The sequence below is a fragment of the Bombyx mori genome, chromosome 1, assembly GCF_030269925.1.
Source record: "Bombyx mori chromosome 1, ASM3026992v2".
Lineage (NCBI taxonomy): Eukaryota > Metazoa > Arthropoda > Insecta > Lepidoptera > Bombycidae > Bombyx > Bombyx mori.
This window is the reverse complement of record NC_085107.1, coordinates 4376989-4397224: the sequence shown is the minus strand read 5'-3', so window position 1 is coordinate 4397224 and position 20236 is coordinate 4376989. Positions and strand designations below refer to the sequence as shown.

General features: G+C 37.4%; 1 protein-coding gene and 1 non-coding gene across 3 annotated transcripts in view; both read right to left on the bottom strand.

Moving 5' to 3' along the window:
* LOC101745159 (arf-GAP with Rho-GAP domain, ANK repeat and PH domain-containing protein 2) overlaps window positions 1-20236 on the bottom strand; it is an 86448-nt gene that overhangs the window by 8871 nt on the left and 57341 nt on the right. Inside the window, exons 5-11 of one of the 2 annotated variants that reach the window (XM_062668056.1) lie at window positions 20086-20209; window positions 13002-13214; window positions 9727-9917; window positions 9109-9345; window positions 4783-5142; window positions 2895-3017; window positions 1397-1494 (exon numbers count right to left, since the gene is read on the bottom strand). In XM_062668056.1, the coding sequence (XP_062524040.1) occupies window positions 2928-3017; window positions 4783-5142; window positions 9109-9345; window positions 9727-9917; window positions 13002-13214; window positions 20086-20209 (1215 nt within the window). In that variant the 3' untranslated portion in view covers window positions 1397-1494; window positions 2895-2927. Of the gene's footprint in view, window positions 1-1372; window positions 1495-2894; window positions 3018-4782; window positions 5143-9108; window positions 9346-9726; window positions 9918-13001; window positions 13215-20085; window positions 20210-20236 lie in introns of those variants that run through there. The other variant, XM_004932829.5, reaches the window with a different exon arrangement.
* Mir3361 (microRNA mir-3361) lies at window positions 561-687 on the bottom strand. Its single transcript, NR_107639.1, has one exon. It is a non-coding gene; the product is annotated as a microRNA mir-3361 (primary transcript).

The following is a 20236-nucleotide window of genomic DNA, read 5'->3' as shown; positions in this document are numbered from 1 at the left end:
AACTTCAATCAAAAAAGTAACGCGAATGGATGATTTGTTTATGGTTCCAAGCTGATTTTTTATTATTTTTTTTGTTGTTAGATTGGCACCACTGTTTTACATTTTGGCGCGGAGTTTGAGTTGCATCTGTCGTTTAGGTGAAATACAGTGCTGTTTTTAGTTATATCATGACTAATGTGTATTTTAAATTTCAGAATGGAAAACATCGAACAAAGGGTTTGTCTTAAATTTTGCAGCGCCAATGGAATTTTTGAAAGTATTACAGAGGAGGCTTACGGTGAATCGACTTTATCAGAAACACGTGCTGATGAATGGTACAAAGCGTTCAAAGCCGGGCGAGATGTGATGAAAAATTTGCTTGGCTCTGGTAAGTCATCAGCGTCAGGAACTGAAGTTAACATCGCAAAAGTAAAGGAAATAGTGACTGAAAATCCTTGTTCAAGTTTGAGATAAAACTGCCGCTGAACTTTTTGTGTCTTTCGAGACGTTCCCTACAATTTTAATCACTTCGGTATGCGTTGCAGCTCGGCAACGCCCACAAAACCTGAATTTTCTCCAGACTCGCTGAGAACATACTAGAACGTATAAATTCCGACCCATCATTCACGGAACGCGTTGTTACTGGTGACGAGACGTGGATATCCGAGTTTGACACGCAAACTAGTCAATGCTTTGGAGTGGCGACTTTCAACAAAAACGAAACCGAACCCAAACTTTTGATCGACGTCAAAAGTTGGTCATGTTGACTATTTATTGTCTTTTACTAATGCACCTTTGCATAATGCCATCATCGTGAACGAATTTTATACTAAAAACTCAACAAACACCATCGAGCCACAACTTTATTCACGAGTTATGGTTCCAGGCGACTTCTCCCTTTTTCCTAAACTCAAATTACCTCTTCGTGACACTCGTTTCCATTTGACAGAAGATATAAAGGAGAATTCGCGGCGAAAACTGAACTCAATTCCGGAAAAATGGTTTTCAAAAACATTTTTATGATTAAATTATCCATTGGCGTAAGCGTAAGTGGCGTGATCGTTTCAGAAGGAGCATACTTTGAAGTTGTTAAAATAAATTATGATAATGAATGACTAATATTTTGTGTAACTTTTTGACAGAGTAGTATGATGATAAAACTACGTGTGTTGGTTTTTGTTTGTTACGATTTCTCGTCTTAACTATTCAATCTATCATCATGAGAGTTGCATAAAAGTTGACAGGGAAAATTAATAAGAAATGATTACCTAGAAAAAGTACCTTGCCCTAGGGTTATAAATTTTTAGTGCAAATTCACACGAGCGAAACCTCATGTAATAGCTAGTCCACAAAGCATGTACACATTGACTGCATGTAACAATTTTAAGCTGACCTTTTTTCTTTATTCCTCGGTATAAAGGTGATCGCCCAACGGGTTTGTGGATTACGTTTCGGTTCGTGGCCGATGTACCATAGGATATCTTTGACGTTCCATTCTTCGATTTTCTGCGAACCCTGGAAAATGTAAACACCAAATTAGGCCTGCGGTTGTATATCTATTTGGTTGTGTGGTGTCGTGAATGATGACTAATAAGCAGCTGAGTTCTTGTGCGATCGCTCCAGGCATCTACTGGTGGTAGATTATATCGATTGGTGAAAGGCTGTTTGGTTTAAGCGACATTTCGGTTAAAAAGCATCAAAGGTTATCTTTGTAATTAAAGGTCTGTTTTATTTGGTATTGGTATCGACGAACGATGTTTTTAATTGAACTTCAATTATATTTAACGCATTCGAGCAATCGTACAATGCAACTAAAACTGTGATTATGTCTCAAAGTCTTCATGTCGTGATGTCCGTATATAACCGGTTTCTACCAGATGACCGGATTGAGACACACAAATGATATGAATTGACGTGTTTGTGTATGGTCTCTACAATTCACGAAGCAACCTTTTTTTTTTTTTTGTTTGTTGCTTGGTGGGTGGACAAGCTCACAACCCACCTGGTGTTAAGTGGTTACTGGAGCCCATAGATATCTACAACATAAATGCGCCACCCACCTTGAGATATAAATTCTAAGGTCTTATGCCCGTATCTTTAGACGTTTTGTAAAATAGTCCTCCACTCTTAACTCATCCGATGATGTTCGAGCATTCCTCCCAAACTTACTCAAGTTTGGTATTTTTAGTCGATCATTACAATATTCCTCAACTGTCCTCGAGTGAAGTAGAGAGGTGTTATTGCGTCACCACAACAACATCAGTTTGAGGAAAATTTGATCAAGCTAGCATCAAACCCATAGTCTGTAGTCTATGGTCATTGTTTAATGTCAAAGTCAAGCTGCCGCTGTCTGTTTGACACTAGATGAACTTGTTTGATGTTTTGGTTGTTGAGTTATTCGTGCGTGCGGTAAATCTGAAAGTGTATTATTTATTTTCTAACCTATTATTATTTTAGATTTCGGATCCGGCTTTGTATTTTTATTCGCCGCTTTTGTGTGATTTTGATTGCATCGTATTGTTGAAGTGCTTTTCCACAACCACCAGTTTATTATTATATAAATAAAACTTATAGTCGCATTGACTTAGTAAGCAAAATATGACTCTTATGTAGGTAAATAAAATAAAGAGTTTCAAATGTCTACCCTCGAACTATTTACTTTATTAATAAATATTATCAAAATTAAATTATCAACATATGCGGGAATCATGCACAAATCCAGGCCCTTGCACAACAATATCATATATTTCCATTTGCGGTCCACATACTATTTGGACATTGATAGAAAATCAGCCTTGAGGAACGTTCAAGGTACGTCGCGACGTACCTTGACTTGACAGTTCGCTTACTTCACTCCGGTTAGGAAAATTTTCCAAGGACGTTTGAGGGGAGTTTATTTTTACGACTAAGCATACCAAAACGCGCGTTGGAGGTTGAGTCGAGTCGAGTTACCCCTTGGCCACAGCCGAGAGCGGTGCGAATTGCGGTGCGTCGTGAGGCGCGGCAAGCGGGAGCGGCGAAAACAAATGGTAGACAACCTATGAAGTATGCCACAGCTACTGGCGGTGCGTTTTGCGGTGCGTTGCGAGGCGCGGTGAAAGGTGCGTGACATCTGGCGGCGACGAGCTGCGCCATGTGCGAGTGAAACAAATGTACTAGACAATATGGAGGCGGCCACAGTTCAGAGCGGCGCGCGCGGCGGTGTCGGTGGACGCATTGAGGCATCGCGCGACCGAAACAAATCATTTTGTTTTTACCGCGCGTTGAGCTAATAAAATATAATGGATGTGGAACAATTCATTAGTGAAATACTGAGTAGACCAGAAATATGGATGTTAAAACATCCACATCATAAATATAGGCATGTTATAAAAAAAAATGTGGGACGAAATAAAACAACAATTTTCTGGTACTAATGGTTTCCTAGATACTCTTGGATAGGATTATTGAAATAAAATTTGAAATTTGAATTGATTTCGTATTCTAGATGCTTGAACCGTTGCTCGATTATTCCGTCTTGATCTGCGTACGCTATTGTGAATATTGGAGTCTCCAAACTGGGAAACAAACTGCTGAAAATCTGCATCTCTGTCTCCATCACTTTCTTTTAAGGCACAAAACCTTTATAATCAATATCGCGTGCTTTTTGTTTGCCTTTACACTTTTCGTAAAAATACGAAATTTATTAGTTAGAATACCAAACGCGTACTGAATTGTGACACTTGCCCGGGATAATATTCTGTCGAAAATTATTTGTTCCGCATTTAAACTACCCGGTGGATATATATGGGCGCATCAAATAATTTTTAAGAGGATAGGCTTTATCAACAATTAACAAATTGAGATTTGAAGGTTGAATCTATTAATAATCTATTTATCGGGATAGTTCTTATATTCCTAATATTCCTAATAGAATACCTAATAAATAGGGTGAAATTCGCCAAGTCCTCTCTTTTTCTAACTGGGTGCCTATTCTTAATTGAATAATATCTTCAGTTAAGAACGCACTTATTTCAAGGTAATATCGTGCCACTTTTGAAAGGGAAATTTGATAGGGCTTTCTAAATACGTGCACCTCTGACGCCGCCGCCGTCGCAACTAGTCTAGCTGTGGCATACCCCCGCAAGTCACACCGCCCGCCGCGCCTCGCAACGCACCGCAAAACGCACCGCCAGTAGCTGTGGCCAGGCCCTTAGGCTCGTGTGAACGACTAAAGATACGGATACGCGGGTTAGTATAGTTACAACGGCTGCCCCACCCTTCAAACCGAACCGCATTACTGCTTCACGACAGAAATAGGCAGGGTGGTGGTACCTACCCGTGCGCACTCACAAGACGTCTTGCCACCAGTAATAAACCAGTTCAAATACAACTGACATTACCACCTTGTCTCAGAGCGGACTCACCAAACGGTGCCCGAAAACTCTGGTGGGCGCTTAACGTTAAAAGGTCAAAAACAGTATACTTTCTTTTTGTAGTATTTTCCACAATAAATGCAGCTATTTGTGTATCGAAATATAATATGTAACTTTGGGTTTGTTTATTCCTATTCATTATCAAGAATTTAATAAGTAATAATAACATTCAATTTTACATATTTACAATTTTAAAATCTAAAAAAGGAATAATTGTACAAATATGTTCAAAAGGAAGCCAATCTGTTGTTGTTGTTAAGTAAAAAAAAATCACCATTATGGTTTATGACGTCATCGCCATTAGGTGCGAGAGAGATGGCGCGATTTATTATTCATTGTTACGTTTGAAGTAATGGACGAAATAGAGCACAAAAAAAAATCTCATTACCTGTTTATCTTTGAAGTAACACAAGCATCTATTCTGCAGCTCGAACATGTGCTGTTTGAATGTCTTCATCGATTCATTTGCGAACCTCATTTCGCCGCACACAAGCGACGTGGTCTGTCTCAACGAATCCATATCCTGAAGCGTTTTATTATCTCTCACCAGCAAATAATTATCCTTTCTGTCGTCCTCGTCCCAATACCCCCACCTGAGCACCACGTCTAGTACGATCTCGTCAATGTGCACTATACGACGCATCGACTCGTTACACACAACCTCTTCGAGCATCAGCAGATGCGATTCGGTTTTGGCCTTCTCGCACAGCTCTATGCATACGTCGGAGCTCGTCTTGTTAGGGGTGAGCTAAAGAAAAAAAAAACCATTTCTTAGAATGCTCATTATCTTGCGTACAATGCTAGTTGGAACACAAGAAATATATACAAGAAATCGATGGTTTTACGTATAATAGCCACAGCAGAACGTTTTTTTCTTTTTTTTTATTGCTTAGATGGGTGGACGAGCTTACAGCCCATCTGGTGTTAAGTGCACAAATTACGTTATGAAATGGCCAGTAATGTGAAATAAAAACTTTATAGGTCCAAACACCGATATTGAAACCGATTATATAGTTGTATTTGTATTTCAAGCCTTCAAATCATAGATTCGAAAACCAATCGGTTGGAAATTTAATTAAATATAACTGACATTTATAATAATAATGGGGAACAAATCACGCACGGTCATCCAGTCCCAAGTAAGGATTCTCAGTGTTATGACTACCAGAGACTGACATATGTACATACTTACACACCTTTAAATATGTAAATAGCTATATATAGATAATAAACACCCGGACAAATAGCAAATAAACCTGTTCATCATACGAATGTTTGTTCGACGTGGGAATCGAAACTATGACTTTTTAAAATTCCGTAAACTTTATTTTACGATTTAATTTCGTGTTCATTATTTCCAACATTTCGAATACTTTATTTTTGGGAGTCACAGACGACGACATTTGAATATTTTCCTAATACCGTCTAGTTTTACCAATTTTATGGGCAACTCCCTTCATATACGTCAGTAACGCGATACCCGTTCCAGTGTGACTGGTTTTGGTTCGAGATGACACCGACGAAGGGGACGAAAATCAGGGTGTTCTCGCTTAAAACGCGATTTGTACACAAATACGTGTAACATTTATATGACACGACAAAGACTTTAAATCGCCGTTCTAAGTTTTGTAAAATTTAGTGGCCTTTGACAGAACGCTTTCTCCTTTTCGCATGCCGTCAATATTAAATACTGCGTGTTCTGTAACAGCAAAGCCCGATCACCGTCCTCGCCGAACCCGTCGCTTGGGGCGAAGGGCTCGACGAGTAAAGTAACCCATAGACCCACTGAATTTTTCGCCGGATCTTCTTAGTGGGTCGCGTTTCCGATCCGGTGGTAGACTCTGCGAAGCACTGCTCTTGCTAGGGCCAGTGTTAGCAACACTCCGGTTTGAGCCCCGTGAGCTCACCTAGACGTCAAGGAGAAGCCGAAATAGCTTCTAGACTCTAGGCTATCAGCATATGTAGTAGTAAAAAAAACCGCAAATTAAAACACTTATAGACAACTTCACAATTATCTTGTGATTTGCTATATTTGTGGTCGTTTACATCTATATATATATAAAAGAAAGTCGTGTTAGTTACACTATTTATAACTCAAGAATGGCTGAACTGATTTGGCTGAAAATTGGTGGGGAGATAGCTTAGAACCAGGAGAAGGACATAGAATACTTTCTATCACGTTCCCGTGGGACGTGACATAAAACGTGGTATAAAAAAAGGCAGTTGATATGGAATAACAAAACGCAACTGACAGCTAAACGTAATATAGTCTATGGTTAATTATAGTAGAATTTTGAAGTTGACGTGTTTAAAACAAACTGTGTGGCGGAACAAAGTTCGCTAGGTCCGCTAGTTTATTATAAAAAATAAATTTTAATCAAGAAGTTGATTATAAATTCGTAAATTTGTCGGTTTTAATTAGTTATCTACAGCGGAAGTTACGCGATATAGCCGGATTTTTGTTTTAATTTATTTGTAAAGAGAATCGAGTCTGCACATTGAAGTTCCACAAAAAAATATTACGATGCTATATAATAAAGTGCACCACGATGTTTTTTTTTTTTCGTATTCACTAATATAACTTCTTCGCAACCTAGTTAGTGCAATATACTGGGGTGTTGCATATTGTTAATATTGTTTTCAAAGATTCTGTTTACAAATGTAAAAATCAAGGTCTTAAAAGTCTTAGTTGTTTGTCGCTAGCAAATATCCAAACGGATCTTTTTATTTGTATTCCTTCAAACCGATCGAGTCGTTTCTATTTTCACATGCAGATAAGGAAGGAACATAGGGTAATCTCATCCTGGATATATCTAGGATTTCCGTTTTAATTTAAAACTAAAGCGTGGGGGAGAGCGTGCGCGTCGATCGATTGGATCACGTGTATTGCCGCCGGAACACTGTATATACCACCCTGTATATTGCAGGCAAGGTACGTATATTCCATGACACTATAGTGCGGTATTTTGATACGTGATGATTTAAAGTAATTAATTTTATATTTACGCTGTAACGATGACTGTACGAAAATAATCACGTCCTTACGGATCCATCAGACCCAATAACTCTTGCATTAGACCCTTTCAGCTCTAACACTAAGAGCAATCTTAGGGACCCTGGTAGCCCTACTCGTCGAACCCTGCAAAGAGTTCGACGTGCAACCTAACCCATGCATCAGCCCGCTGAGTTTCTCGCCAGATCTTCTCAGCGTTAGGTCTCTTTCGGAGACACTTGGGCAGCTGTTAGTAAATCCCACCCTTTCTGGCTGAGCCTTTGCTCGACCAACTGTCCCGGAGAGACTGGAAAGCCCTCTGGCCACCAGTAATCACACATTAAAAAAAATCGACCATTTCTAGAAACTACGCGGGCGTCACCTATTGTACCCTGATGGTACTGTAACAGCAACCTTCCTTGGACTATCAATAAATTGCGTTACTAAACTAGTTCACCGTAAACGGACGAATGGTTTAACAACACAAACAGGACAGACATACAAGCACTAATTTTCATTTATATATGACACAAATAAATAAGCGATACTTTTTAATGAACTTCTTTTAACGAGCGTATAAAGCTCCAATAACTAATTATGAATAATATCAGCATCGTTTACATTGTCGCTAATTTATTCCCTGTTAAAGTTTTCTTTAAATCTGTCTATTGCCGACCGAGAGGGCTGGTGGTTGTGGCCGACGATCGCTGGTCCGGCGTCCCGAGGGGGGCGGGGGGGTGATGGGAGAGATGTGCTCCGCACTAAACGCTTCACTCTCCCCCCTTTGCCTTTTCATGACTTTTGTCTCATGCGAGGCTCGGACATGGGTTGTTGAGCGACAGGAGGTTTTAGTCGGTTCGACCCCGCCCGCCATCCTCAGTGGAGGGTGGGAGTCCGGCGATTTCCTCCGGACCAAAAAAAAAAGAGTCTCAAGCACAACGTCCGGTTTCCGTTCTATTAAACGAAATTAGACGATACGACAGTGTTTTTTCTTGGTATTATTTTTGTAAATAGCTTGGAGTTAGTTCATTGGGCCTTTAACGACGGTTTTTGCATATAACCTTATATTTTCAATAGTCTGTATGTATTACTGTCGGCAAAATTCTCTTACACCATACCATACCTAATAATATTAACCGGACCACAGACTTTAACAATAAACAAAAGAGTGTATATGCGTGTGTTTAGTCAACAATGCGCACATGGCTTATGTTGCAAGCCAGATATTTTTATTTTACCTGTTCTTATTTCTTATTTATATTTTTAGCTAGTGGTGTGTATTGTGTGCCTAATAAAAAAAAACAGATATGAGCTCTAAAGTCTCAGTATTTATTATATTATTATTTATTATTATTATTAATTAAATATGTAATTAATGTAAATTTGTAAATTTTACACTATGACAGTTTTAAGATTTTTTCGAAATACTTCTAAGGATAAGGATTTTAAATATTTCTGACAGGTAATGACTACATATCTCTATTATTTTACTTTTGTAGTTTGAAGTCTAGACTTGAAAGGAGACAAATTAAAAAAAAAAAGATTCAAACGATATCTAAGTGAAAATTTTTTTTAGCAATTATGTCACAGTCGCTCCAAATGAGCGATATATATTATTTTATTTACAACGGCTGCCCCATTCTTCAAGCCGAAACGCATTACCGCTTCTCGGCAATTCCAGAGCGAGTAGCGTACGGTACGTGCATCTAGACATCGACTTACCGCCACTTGATAGCACTGACTCCTGTCGTTCACGTGGATCCAGGCCTTGAGGTCGCCAGCGGCCCTGTGCGGCGCCGGAGCTGAATTACTCAGCACCCTCATCAGTACTCTCCTGACGGCCGCCTCGCGTCTCTTCTCCGCTTCAGTAGGCTCCCATATTGCTTCGAAGTTCGCGATCAGATCTCTAACGACTAGCACCTCTTTCGACGACCAGGCAGTTTGCAAATTGTTGCTCGTCTAAAAAAAAAACAAATTTAAATTTAATTCGTTGAGTCAATCATTCTTTCGAAGAACAGATTAGTCGGTAAGTTTTAAATTTATTAGAACAATGTTTTCAACTGTTTCTTTAGGTAAATATAAATTTAGACATACCGATGTATTTGAGACATCGTAAAAAAAAACATTTAAAAAATGGCACGAGGGGCTAGAGCAAATCTGCTTTTAATTCAAATCAAAAAAATGGACATTGTCCATCTGAGATGAATGTGCACCAATATGAACCAATATTTTCAGATACTTCAAAAAAATAAAAGTCGTGATTATTAATTTAAAAAATATATATATTAGTTGGTTCTCCTGTAAACTATTCGATAAATAAATCGATTCGCGTGTAATTACCAAAGCGGTCGGCATTATTGTGGGCGCCCAAACGGAAGCCAAATTTTCTGCGCCCATTTTATTCGCGTGCGACATCGTGTGCAGGAAATGTAGATGAGCGAACAACTTCCGGGCCGTGTTCCGAGGGACCAGGGATAGGGACGACATCACACGGCGGTACTCCGCGTGGCGGGACGTCTCATCTTTCATTTCTAATAAACAGTTACAGACACATCGTGAACATTGTCATAGACGTAATTAAAATATCTTTTACGGTTTAATCCCGATCGATAGTCGTAAGGTATGCGTCAGAAACAATCGTCAGCATGAAAATAAGAACGCAAGATTAAACCGTAACAGTATTTTTATTATATCGTAAATAGGTAAAAAAATAATTATTATGACACGTTGAACTCAAATTGCATTAATTTATTTTTATCAATTACGACGTCGGTCGAGCTGCATACGTTTCAAAATGTATTACGCAAGATTAAACCGTAAAAGTATTTTTATTACATCGTAAATAGAAAAAAAAATATTATTATAAAAAAGCGTTACTGAAATTCCATTAATTTATTTTTATCAATTACGAAGCCGTCGCCGCCGCACGCCTTTCGAGCTGCCTACGTTACAAAATGTAGACATGTATTACTAGCATAACTTATACTTCATAACGATCAAGTTGAGTGGTCGACGTTTGATATTTCGCCCGAGACCCGTCTCGACTCGCCCTCTGTGATCGCCGGGAGACATACACTACATATAATACGCACAACATTACACTATGCACGGACGTATTATGTCTATGTCGACATTTCATAAATAAACTGCCGACATACAACAGCCCGAAGGGCTCATCGATTGTGGGGGATGCACGTATGTGTGCGATAAAATATTTTTCACATCTTTCGTAATGATACGGAATGATCCAGTGCCACTAAACCACTAATCATGTATACAATAACGGACAATTTCTATAATGTACATATTTGGATATTCAATTATGATCGTTTTTTTTCTAAATAGCAAACTGTTTTCTGCTCATCATCATCAGCCTGCGGCAGTCCACTGCTGTACATAGGCCTCCCCCAAAGCTCGCCACTGACACCGATCTTCGGTTCTACGCATCCAGTTAATGCCAGCTGCCTTGCGCAGGTCGTCGCTCCATCTAGCAGGAGGGCGTCCCACACTACGTTTGCCGGTTCGCGGTCTCCACTCCAGAACGCGTCTACCCCAACGATTACTGATCAGTTCTGCGACATATGTGACCAGTCCACTGCCACTTGAGCTTACTACAACTGTTTTCTGTTAACGATACTTAATCGTTACAAGCTAAGCTAAAGCTAGAAATAGATAAATGAATAGCTAAAGAAAAGCATAAATATGTACATAATTAAAGCTAAAAATAAATTTAAAGTATTTATAATTACATACTTTATAAGTAATTTAAAATATATATATATATATATATAAGTTCACATCATATATAAATCACAAACACCTCAAGAATTACCTTCAGTTTAACTTCTATATAACAAACAATATGTCTTTTCTTTTGTTATTGACTTTTTTATAAAGGATTTTTTTTTGCTTTCACCGAACAAAGGACAAAGAATTAGAAAATAGTACTTAAGTCTTTTAGGCCTATTCATAAATTTATAAGTAGCAGTCCTATTGAATAGGTACTTGCAAAAATAAATATTTTTGTTACCTTAATAATATTAACATGTAAATATTTAACATTTCGAAAATGGATAAAGCATTGTACCAGAATAAATTGTCAGACGAACCTTCAAATTTAAATTAGAAAAAGCTCCAAACGTAAGCCTTTTTATTATAAAGTAATAATAGCCATGATCCAAGATCACTGAAAACCTAGACGTTTGCCGCCTTATTATCTGGACAATAATCCGATAAAGAATATTTGATCTGAAATAAAAAATAAGGAGAGTGAGAACAGAACCCAACGTTCTGACTCAGTTATGTCGGATATTCACGTGATTTCAAATTTTGCGTAATCATTCTATATAATAGTTTATCCCTTTGAGCGCGAACCGTCGATAGATCGACTCTGTTAATGCGTAAAAAGTGCGGAGCGTCGGAATACCGACTGTTACGCAGTTTGATTATAGGTATTAGGTATCGACCTTTACGTATGTATAACGTTTTTGATAAGTTAATAACATTTTTGTTAACCATTAAAATAAAAATTATTTAACTGTGAATTTAGCATTGATTGTTATATTCTTTTTAAGAAAGTTTCCAATAACCTTTTTTTTATTCAAAAATATCTAACAATTTCTGCGAATATGTGAAAATAAGCTCAACATTAAAAGGGTTAAGTTTATTTTTACTTGTCTTGTATCTCGTAATGCTAACAAGCGGGAGACGTTCATTCTCTCGTTAAAAAAAAGCGTCACTCCAATTATGTAAGAACAGCCTCTATATTGTTTTAGTTGTCTTCTATCGTGTTCCGAAATACTAAGTTTGCCGATGCAACAATAATAATACATTTTTCCGAATTAAAAAAACCAAAATAACTTTGTTTCGCTTCATAGTCTCCGACGTCAGACGAACAGTAGAGCGAGCCGTATTCCTATTGCTTTTTTCGTCCAAAAATATTGCGATATCTTTGTTTTGTAGCAAAACTTTTTAGACTAGAACCGCCGACGGCGTACGGACACGTATTTATATCTCCGCGAAAGAGATGGCTAGCACGTCATGGTCGCGGCTTTAAACTTGTAATGCATAAAATCAATAAGCGCCGGTGGGCGTACGCTTACAGGATTCAATGTAGGTAGACATGTATGAACGTCACAACAATATTTCCGAGAATTCGACGATGCATCGACAATCGAGTTACTCGTGTTTCCACAGGTAATACGAAGCGAAATTACCTAAGCAGGTACACTGAAATATTTTTTTGTAAACACATCACTCACTGTAATAAAATGGTTATTGTTAATAAAAACGTGAGGTGTACAAATAAAATAAATTAACTTAAAAAAACATTTCTTTGTTTTTATTGCTTAGGTGGGTGGACGAGCTCACGGCCCATCTGGTGTTAGATGGTTACCGGAGCCCATAGACATCTACAACGTAAATACGCCACACACCTTGAGATATAAGTTCTAAGGTCTCGGTATAGTTACAACGGCTGCCCTAACCTTCAAACCGAAACGCATTACTGCTTCACACGGTTCAATAGGCAGGGTTGTGGTACTTACCCATGCGGACTCATAGGAGGTCCTGCCACCAGTAATAAATATATAAAGATAAGATTAGTAGCAACTCACCGAGCGCGCCGATCAGAACCTGATGATTGTCCTTAGGTATAAGTGACTCTGGTAGATCCCTGAAGAATCTTTTTAGTACACCGGCGACGTCGTGCTCCGAATGTTGACCGGGACTCAACTGGACCGACCACGAGTCCCTCCTGAACCTGGCGAGCAGCTCAGACAATACTGAACTGCTACCCGCTCGACGGTATATGCCCTCAGTGAGACTTCCTGTACAAAGATTAGACAGTTTATAGATTATCTATACATTATTAAGTGACGCAAAAACGCTTTGGACCCTTTTTACGAAAATTGTGCGGACGGAGGAGTATGCAATTATAAATGAATATAGAGGAGTGCAGAATGCTAATACATTAAATCAATAAAAAAAAACATTACACACACTACCGTGTATTTGACACACCCACGGAAGCATACTATTTGTTTATTGTCAAACTTTTCTTATTGCTTATAGTCTGTGGTTGAATTGAGAATAGATAAATATTGTTTGTCTTTATTAATACTAGTGGTCCCGCAGTAGTCGAAATTCGACTATAATTAATTGAAATCATAAGTTTGAATATTATTATGGGTATATTATCAAAAACAGATTTCGCCAAGACTACACTATAGACAAATAATATTAAAGATAAACAATATTAACCTTTTTTCAATTTTACCACAAGGTTTAAGCATTAACTAAAGCTTGACAATAAACAAAGAGTATATGTGTGTGTGTCAAATACATGGTAGTGTGTGAAATGTTTTCTTTTTTGATTTAATGTATCTTTTATGCATTATTATTATTATTATTTTTTTTCTACTTTAACAACTGCGATCAGTCGCCAAGCCTATAATCAGGTGAGTTGTGATTTAACAATTGGTTTGGAGGGACAGAGCCAATGCTCCGTCTCGCCTTAGTAGGGTAGCACGTCGGCTCTCTTGAGTCTTCTAATCGGGTTTGGCTGCAATAGTAAGCCGGACAACGGGTTTGGGTGAGCTTTCAAGCGGTTCTTATAGTTGGCTGAGTATCGTTTAACTTCATCCAAGACGGTTGGGATTTCCAGGTACTCGTGGATTTCAGAATTTCGAGTATACCAAGGCGCCGACGAGAGTACCCTCAGGATACTGTTATGCATTATTTAAAAAATATTAGCATTGTCCATTCCTTCTATATATTTTCTGGGGAATTGGGAAGTGGGAAATTTCATACTCCTCCGTCCGCGCAATTTTCGTACAAAGGGGTACAAAGTTTTGCTTCACGCATTAATATATAGATGTGTCTAAAGTGCAGTTTTGGTGAAAGAAATTTGTGATTCCAGAAGTAGTCTATGACAATAGAATCATCAGTGTACAAACTTACAATTTCAATTAATTACAGTCGAATTTCGACTACCGGGGGACCGAGGCGAACCGAGCTGCGCTTCGATCAATTGGACGGTGATCAGTGTGAATTTAAATTACGCCATTCCCGGACATGAATGCTGTTATGTGGAATGTGGTTATGCGTGTAATTCCTAACATGACACAACTAAACTAATCACGTTCCGAACATTTATAACTTAACACCATGTTCTGTATTACACGTAATGGAATCAAAACAAGGATTTAATGTCGCCACGGAACAATTATATTACTTAACTAGCTGACCCGGCAGACTTCGTAGTGCCTCAATCGATAAATAAAAGACCTAAACTTTTGTATAAACTTAAAACATACAAAAGGAATCCGTCCGACGGAGGACACTTCAAATGAAAAACAAAATTGTTATTTTTATTTAATTTCGGGCATTTTCATATTTATCTACCTTTTAAATCTTCTCTGGACTTCCCCATATAATTCAAGACCAAAATTAGCCAAATCGGTCCAGCCGTTCTCGAGTTTTAGCGAGACTAACGAACAGCAATTCATTTTTATATACCTATAAGTATATAGATAGAGATAGAATCTTTACCACGATTGTTACGATAAGATTTGTTAAGAACATAATCGAATTATTAAAATTAAAAAGTTGATATTCTAAATAAAATACGACATATTCAGATTATGTTCACGAGTGCCTTCCGCGATGAAGGAACACCATCGTGTAATAAAAATCATACGGCCGAAAATTGTAACATACGTGATTATGAAATATTTGAGAGATAGATAGATCTCTAGTTGTGATGTCTATGAGCTCCGGCACCCACTTCACACCAGATGGACCGCGAACGCGTTCAACGGTTTGCGCAATAAATAAAAACTTACCCTAAGGGTCGTTTTCAATTTTGCGGCCAAAAAGTAACGATTTCATGAATTTAAAATTTCTCTAATTTTCCATTTTTTTGTATTTAGGCGTGTTCTGAATAAAAAATGCTTCATCACAATCAAGTCAATAACTCATTTATTGATAATTTTATATAATATTCATTTATATTTTTAATTTTACGCATTTCATAACGCTAATTACTTTATTATTGTATTATATACTGATTAAATATAATTGCCGAATTTCAACACGCATTACTGGAAAAATAACAAACAAGCTAGTATTTGAATTTCGAACCAGTGATACGAATGAGATTTGGGGTAGTTTTTAATGTATAACTCCTAATTTAACAATAACGCTTACGAACATATAGTTATAAGACTACATGCCTGTTGTCATGACAACAAATTACAACTAACAATACTTGTACTTTTAATTACGGTAACATTAAAGTTACGAGAATTAAATAACTCTCTTTTGGCCCCAAATTTGAAAACGACCCCTAACTATCACGGGCTAGGTGGCAGCATGCATATTCTAAAAATACTGCTCATCAAAAACTTTTCTCAGCATTCTTGACTAATTTACTTACTGACATATTTAGTTATGAACACAACGAAACATAGAAAAACCTACATAATAATAGAACATATAAGTATAAAGGCACTGTTTATATCTTCGAGAAATATTTTGCAGCAGACCCGCGATACGAGTGGCACAACAATACGATAATTGTTAAAAATGGGGCGAGTTTGTGGCCACATACATATACAGAACGAAATAAATAGTACATAGTAAACATGTCAATCTAAAATTACTGCAACACAAAAGTTTACATGCCAATAAAAATATTCATATAAAAATATCAGTAACAAGCAAAGGAATATAATAGTGAGTGGGATTTATGAAAGATGGAAAATCTTGATTTTTTATTTGCAACTGAAAATAGACTAGCGAAGTTCATTGTGATCTGACAACGAATACCACCGCCTCAGCGCGTGCGTAGTACTGGAGAATAGAAATTGTGTTCAAGCTCTTAAGGAACACAATTGATTAATTTGATATTTGCGTATACGACCGATTGCATCTATGACAGCCAGGTTAATGAAGGCTGCGAGCAAACGCTTTTCGCCTTGCTGGTAGACCGTTTGCTGAGCCCGCACGAATAGGCAGCATCACCTTGTCTATTTCCGCCGTGAATTTTTAATGCGGTCCGGTATGAAGGGTGGAGCAGTCGTTATAATACAGAACTGAGGCTTAGACCTCATATCACGAGGTGCGTAACCACTTCACATCGGGTGGACGTTCAACCGCAACAGAGTCAAAAAAACACGATAAATATTGTAGGCTATTTTATTTATTTATTATAGCCTAGCGACCCGCTTTCGCTTCGCTTCGCTTCGGAAACATTAAATTTTATTATTGACTAGCTGACCCGGCAGACTTCGTAGTAGCTCAATCGATAAATAAAAAACCTAAACTTTTGTATAAAATAAACTTAAAACAAACAAAAAGAATCCGTCCGACGAGGGACACATTAAAGGAAAAACAAAATTGTTTGTTTTCATATAATTCCGAGCATTTTCATATTTATTCACCTTTTAAACCTTCTCTGGAATTCCACGAATAATTCAAGACCAAAATTAGCCAAATTGGTCCAGCCGTTCTCGAGTTTTAGCGAGACTAACGAACAGCAATTCATTTTTATATATATAGACAAAGACAATCAATAAAAAATCTAGCAAAATTTGTGAAAACATATTCTATTTAAAACGGCCGCGACGGCTAAGATATTATCGGGTGTACCCGGAAGCATCTCGGAACACGAACACAAAGACCAAATACCCTCCCGCAAAGCTAATTAAGGTAATTAGAATCACTAAAATATCGAGACGATAAATATAAATGTATACGAAAATATAATTTGAACTTGTTTATTAAAAATAATATCATCGAGGACAAATCATACACGGTCACTGTCCCCAACCTAGGATTGTACAATATGACTGAAATATATATATATAAGTGGGATATCGGTACTTTTTGGTTAATTCACACTGGCACACGAGTTTTATTTTTAAAAGAAGAAAATATAACTGACAGATAAAACATTGACATAACGATGTTACGAAGATGTATGTAGTATTTTTTGAAAGAATAAAAGATTTTGTTGTTAAACTAAATATCCACTAGATTTCGTCATACCATCCCACATCTTTTTGGGGGCTCGTCCGCGATACTGTTCAGGATGTCGTTCGGTGATAAATCACAGTGGATTGACGAATTTTTACAGAGATAAGTTGACTGCTATAGTGCATTTTCGTTGTGCATCCAAGACTTGGAGACATGTAAAAATAACGATTTTATGATGAAGATTATTGATGAAGTTTCGTGTAACATTATTTTATGCAGACTTATTATGAAGATTACATAAGATTATTTACTGAAGATTACCTACTTAAGAAGAAGACTGATTTTGAAAATTGTTATTAACGACTACTACGACTATTTATTTACGAGTTCAACGAGACTATTATCTTTTTTATGCATAAAAATCCTAAAGTAAAAAATGCCTCCTAAGAAGAATAATGATAATGACGAAAGAGAAGACGTCGAGGTGCATATCTCGTTTCGTGATTTGGAGCAGTCCATGACACCTTTCACCGGAGATGATACTTACCCGATTTCGGAGTTTTTTGATGAATTTGAAGATGTTGCTGATTTGATGAAGTGGACTAAAGTGGAAAGATTGATCTATGCAAAGAAACTTTTGGGTGGAACAGCAAAGTTATTTTTAAGATCTATTGGTAGAGTTAAGGACTATCCTACTTTGAAGGAAGCCCTTTTTGAAGAATTTGGCCCTAAGTTTAATAGTGCTAAGATTCACAAGAAGCTTATTTCACGAAAGATAAAAAATGATGAAACTTTACAACAATACTTTTTAGTTATGAAAGAAATAGCACTGCATGGAAGAGTAGATGATGCTGCTTTAATGGAATACGTCATAGATGGTATCAATGATCCTGAATCTAACAAAGCAATTTTATATGGAGCTACAGACTTGAAAGACTTCCGAAAGAAGCTAGACATTTACAATGATTTTCGAAAGAAGCTGGACGTTTACAGTGATATTCGGAAGAAAATGAGTACACAATCATATCACCAGGCAGTTCCACAAGTAAATGCAGATGCAGGGACAACGTCATTAAGAAAACCGCATTTTAAAAGATGCTATAACTGTGGTGATTTAGACCATCAATCCCCCGGCTGTACAAAGGGCATTAAATGCTTTAAGTGTAATGAATTCGGTCACAAGGGAAACGAATGTAAGAATGATGATAAAAAGTCTTTAATTATTCAGAAGAAAAACGAAGAAGAAAAAATCCCTTACAAGAAAGTGTTATTGAATGGAACAGAGATGGTGGCTTTTATCGATACAGGTAGTGACGCGAACCTTATTATACAATCAGAATTTGAAAAAATTGAAAATAATATCCAACATTATGACAAGAATTCAGAAGTTCGTCTTACGGGTATTGCTAACAAAGAAGTACTTATCAAAGGTGTTTTTACTACTCAGCTACAGATTGATGATGCTGTTACGGATATCAAATTTTACATTGTGGAAGATGATATAATACCTGTAAAGCTGATCATTGGCAACCCCATACTGCGTGAATTCGAAGTTAAGTTTACAAGAAATGGAATTATAATGGAGAAGATACCACTTTGTGCTATTGTTGTTGAGAAGGACGAGGTCAAAGAAGACTACAAGAAATTAAAATTAAGAAAAGAAGATTACAAGAAGTTAGAGAAAGAAGATTATAAGAAGTTAGAGAAAGAAGACTGCAAGAAGTTGGTTAAAGTACCTTACCAGAATCATTTGACACAAAATAGAATACTGTACAAAGAGAAGAATGGAAGTAGTTTTATCGCTGTACCAAAGAAGATGGAAAAAGAAATTATAAGAGAGAATCATAGAAGAGGACGACTAAAAGTTGAAGATTGGGAATGGAGGAGGTCCGATACATACGACTAGCCTTGCTAATTTTATTAAGCTATGAACTGATTCGTCTGAGGCAGACGAATAGGTAGGAATGGCCGAGTGGGATATCGGTACTTTTTGGTTAATTCACACTGGCACACGAGTTTTATTTTTAAAAGAAGAAAATATAACTGACAGATAAAACATTGACATAACGATGTTACGAAGATGTATGTAGTATTTTTTGAAAGAATAAAAGATTTTGTTGTTAAACTAAATATCCACTAGATTTCGTCATACCATCCCACATATATATACTTGCATACTGTTATAAATATACCTTTGTACACAAATACTGTCATACTGTCTACAGCCAGACAGAGGTGAAATAACCTTATTCGTCACGCAAATGTTTATCTGAAATCGGAATTAAGCCCACGACCCTTGCCCTAGCAGCGTTAACCATTGCGTAACTCGTTTTAATATCACGTTAATAGAATAGTTATCCTTAACTGAATTTAAAAACCACTAGTTCAGCAATGCTAATCTATAATCACAATGAACACCGACACGAATATAATTGGTATGATTGGTAGGACCTCTTGTGAATCCGCGCGGGTAGGTACCACCGCCCCGCCTATTTCTGCCGTGAAGCAGTAATGTGTTTCGGTTTGAAGGGTGGGGCAGCCGTTGTAAGTGTACTGAGACCTTAAAATTTATATCTCAAGGTGGGTGGCGCATTTACGTTGTAGATGTCTATGGGCTCCAGTAACCACTTAACAACCAGGTTGGCTGTGAGATCGATAAATCGAGAAAAATCACGATGAATTGAGAAATTGATGAAATAATGAAATAAAGAATGCACTCACCGTGAGCGTAAATAAAACTTAGGCATTTGTCGACGACGGCCGGCACGTCCTCTTTGGTGAGCTGCTGGTGATGTATATGTGAACCGTTATTGTAAGACGCCAACTTGATCATGTATCGCCAGCCCTGCGAGAAATTTACATACAACACAAA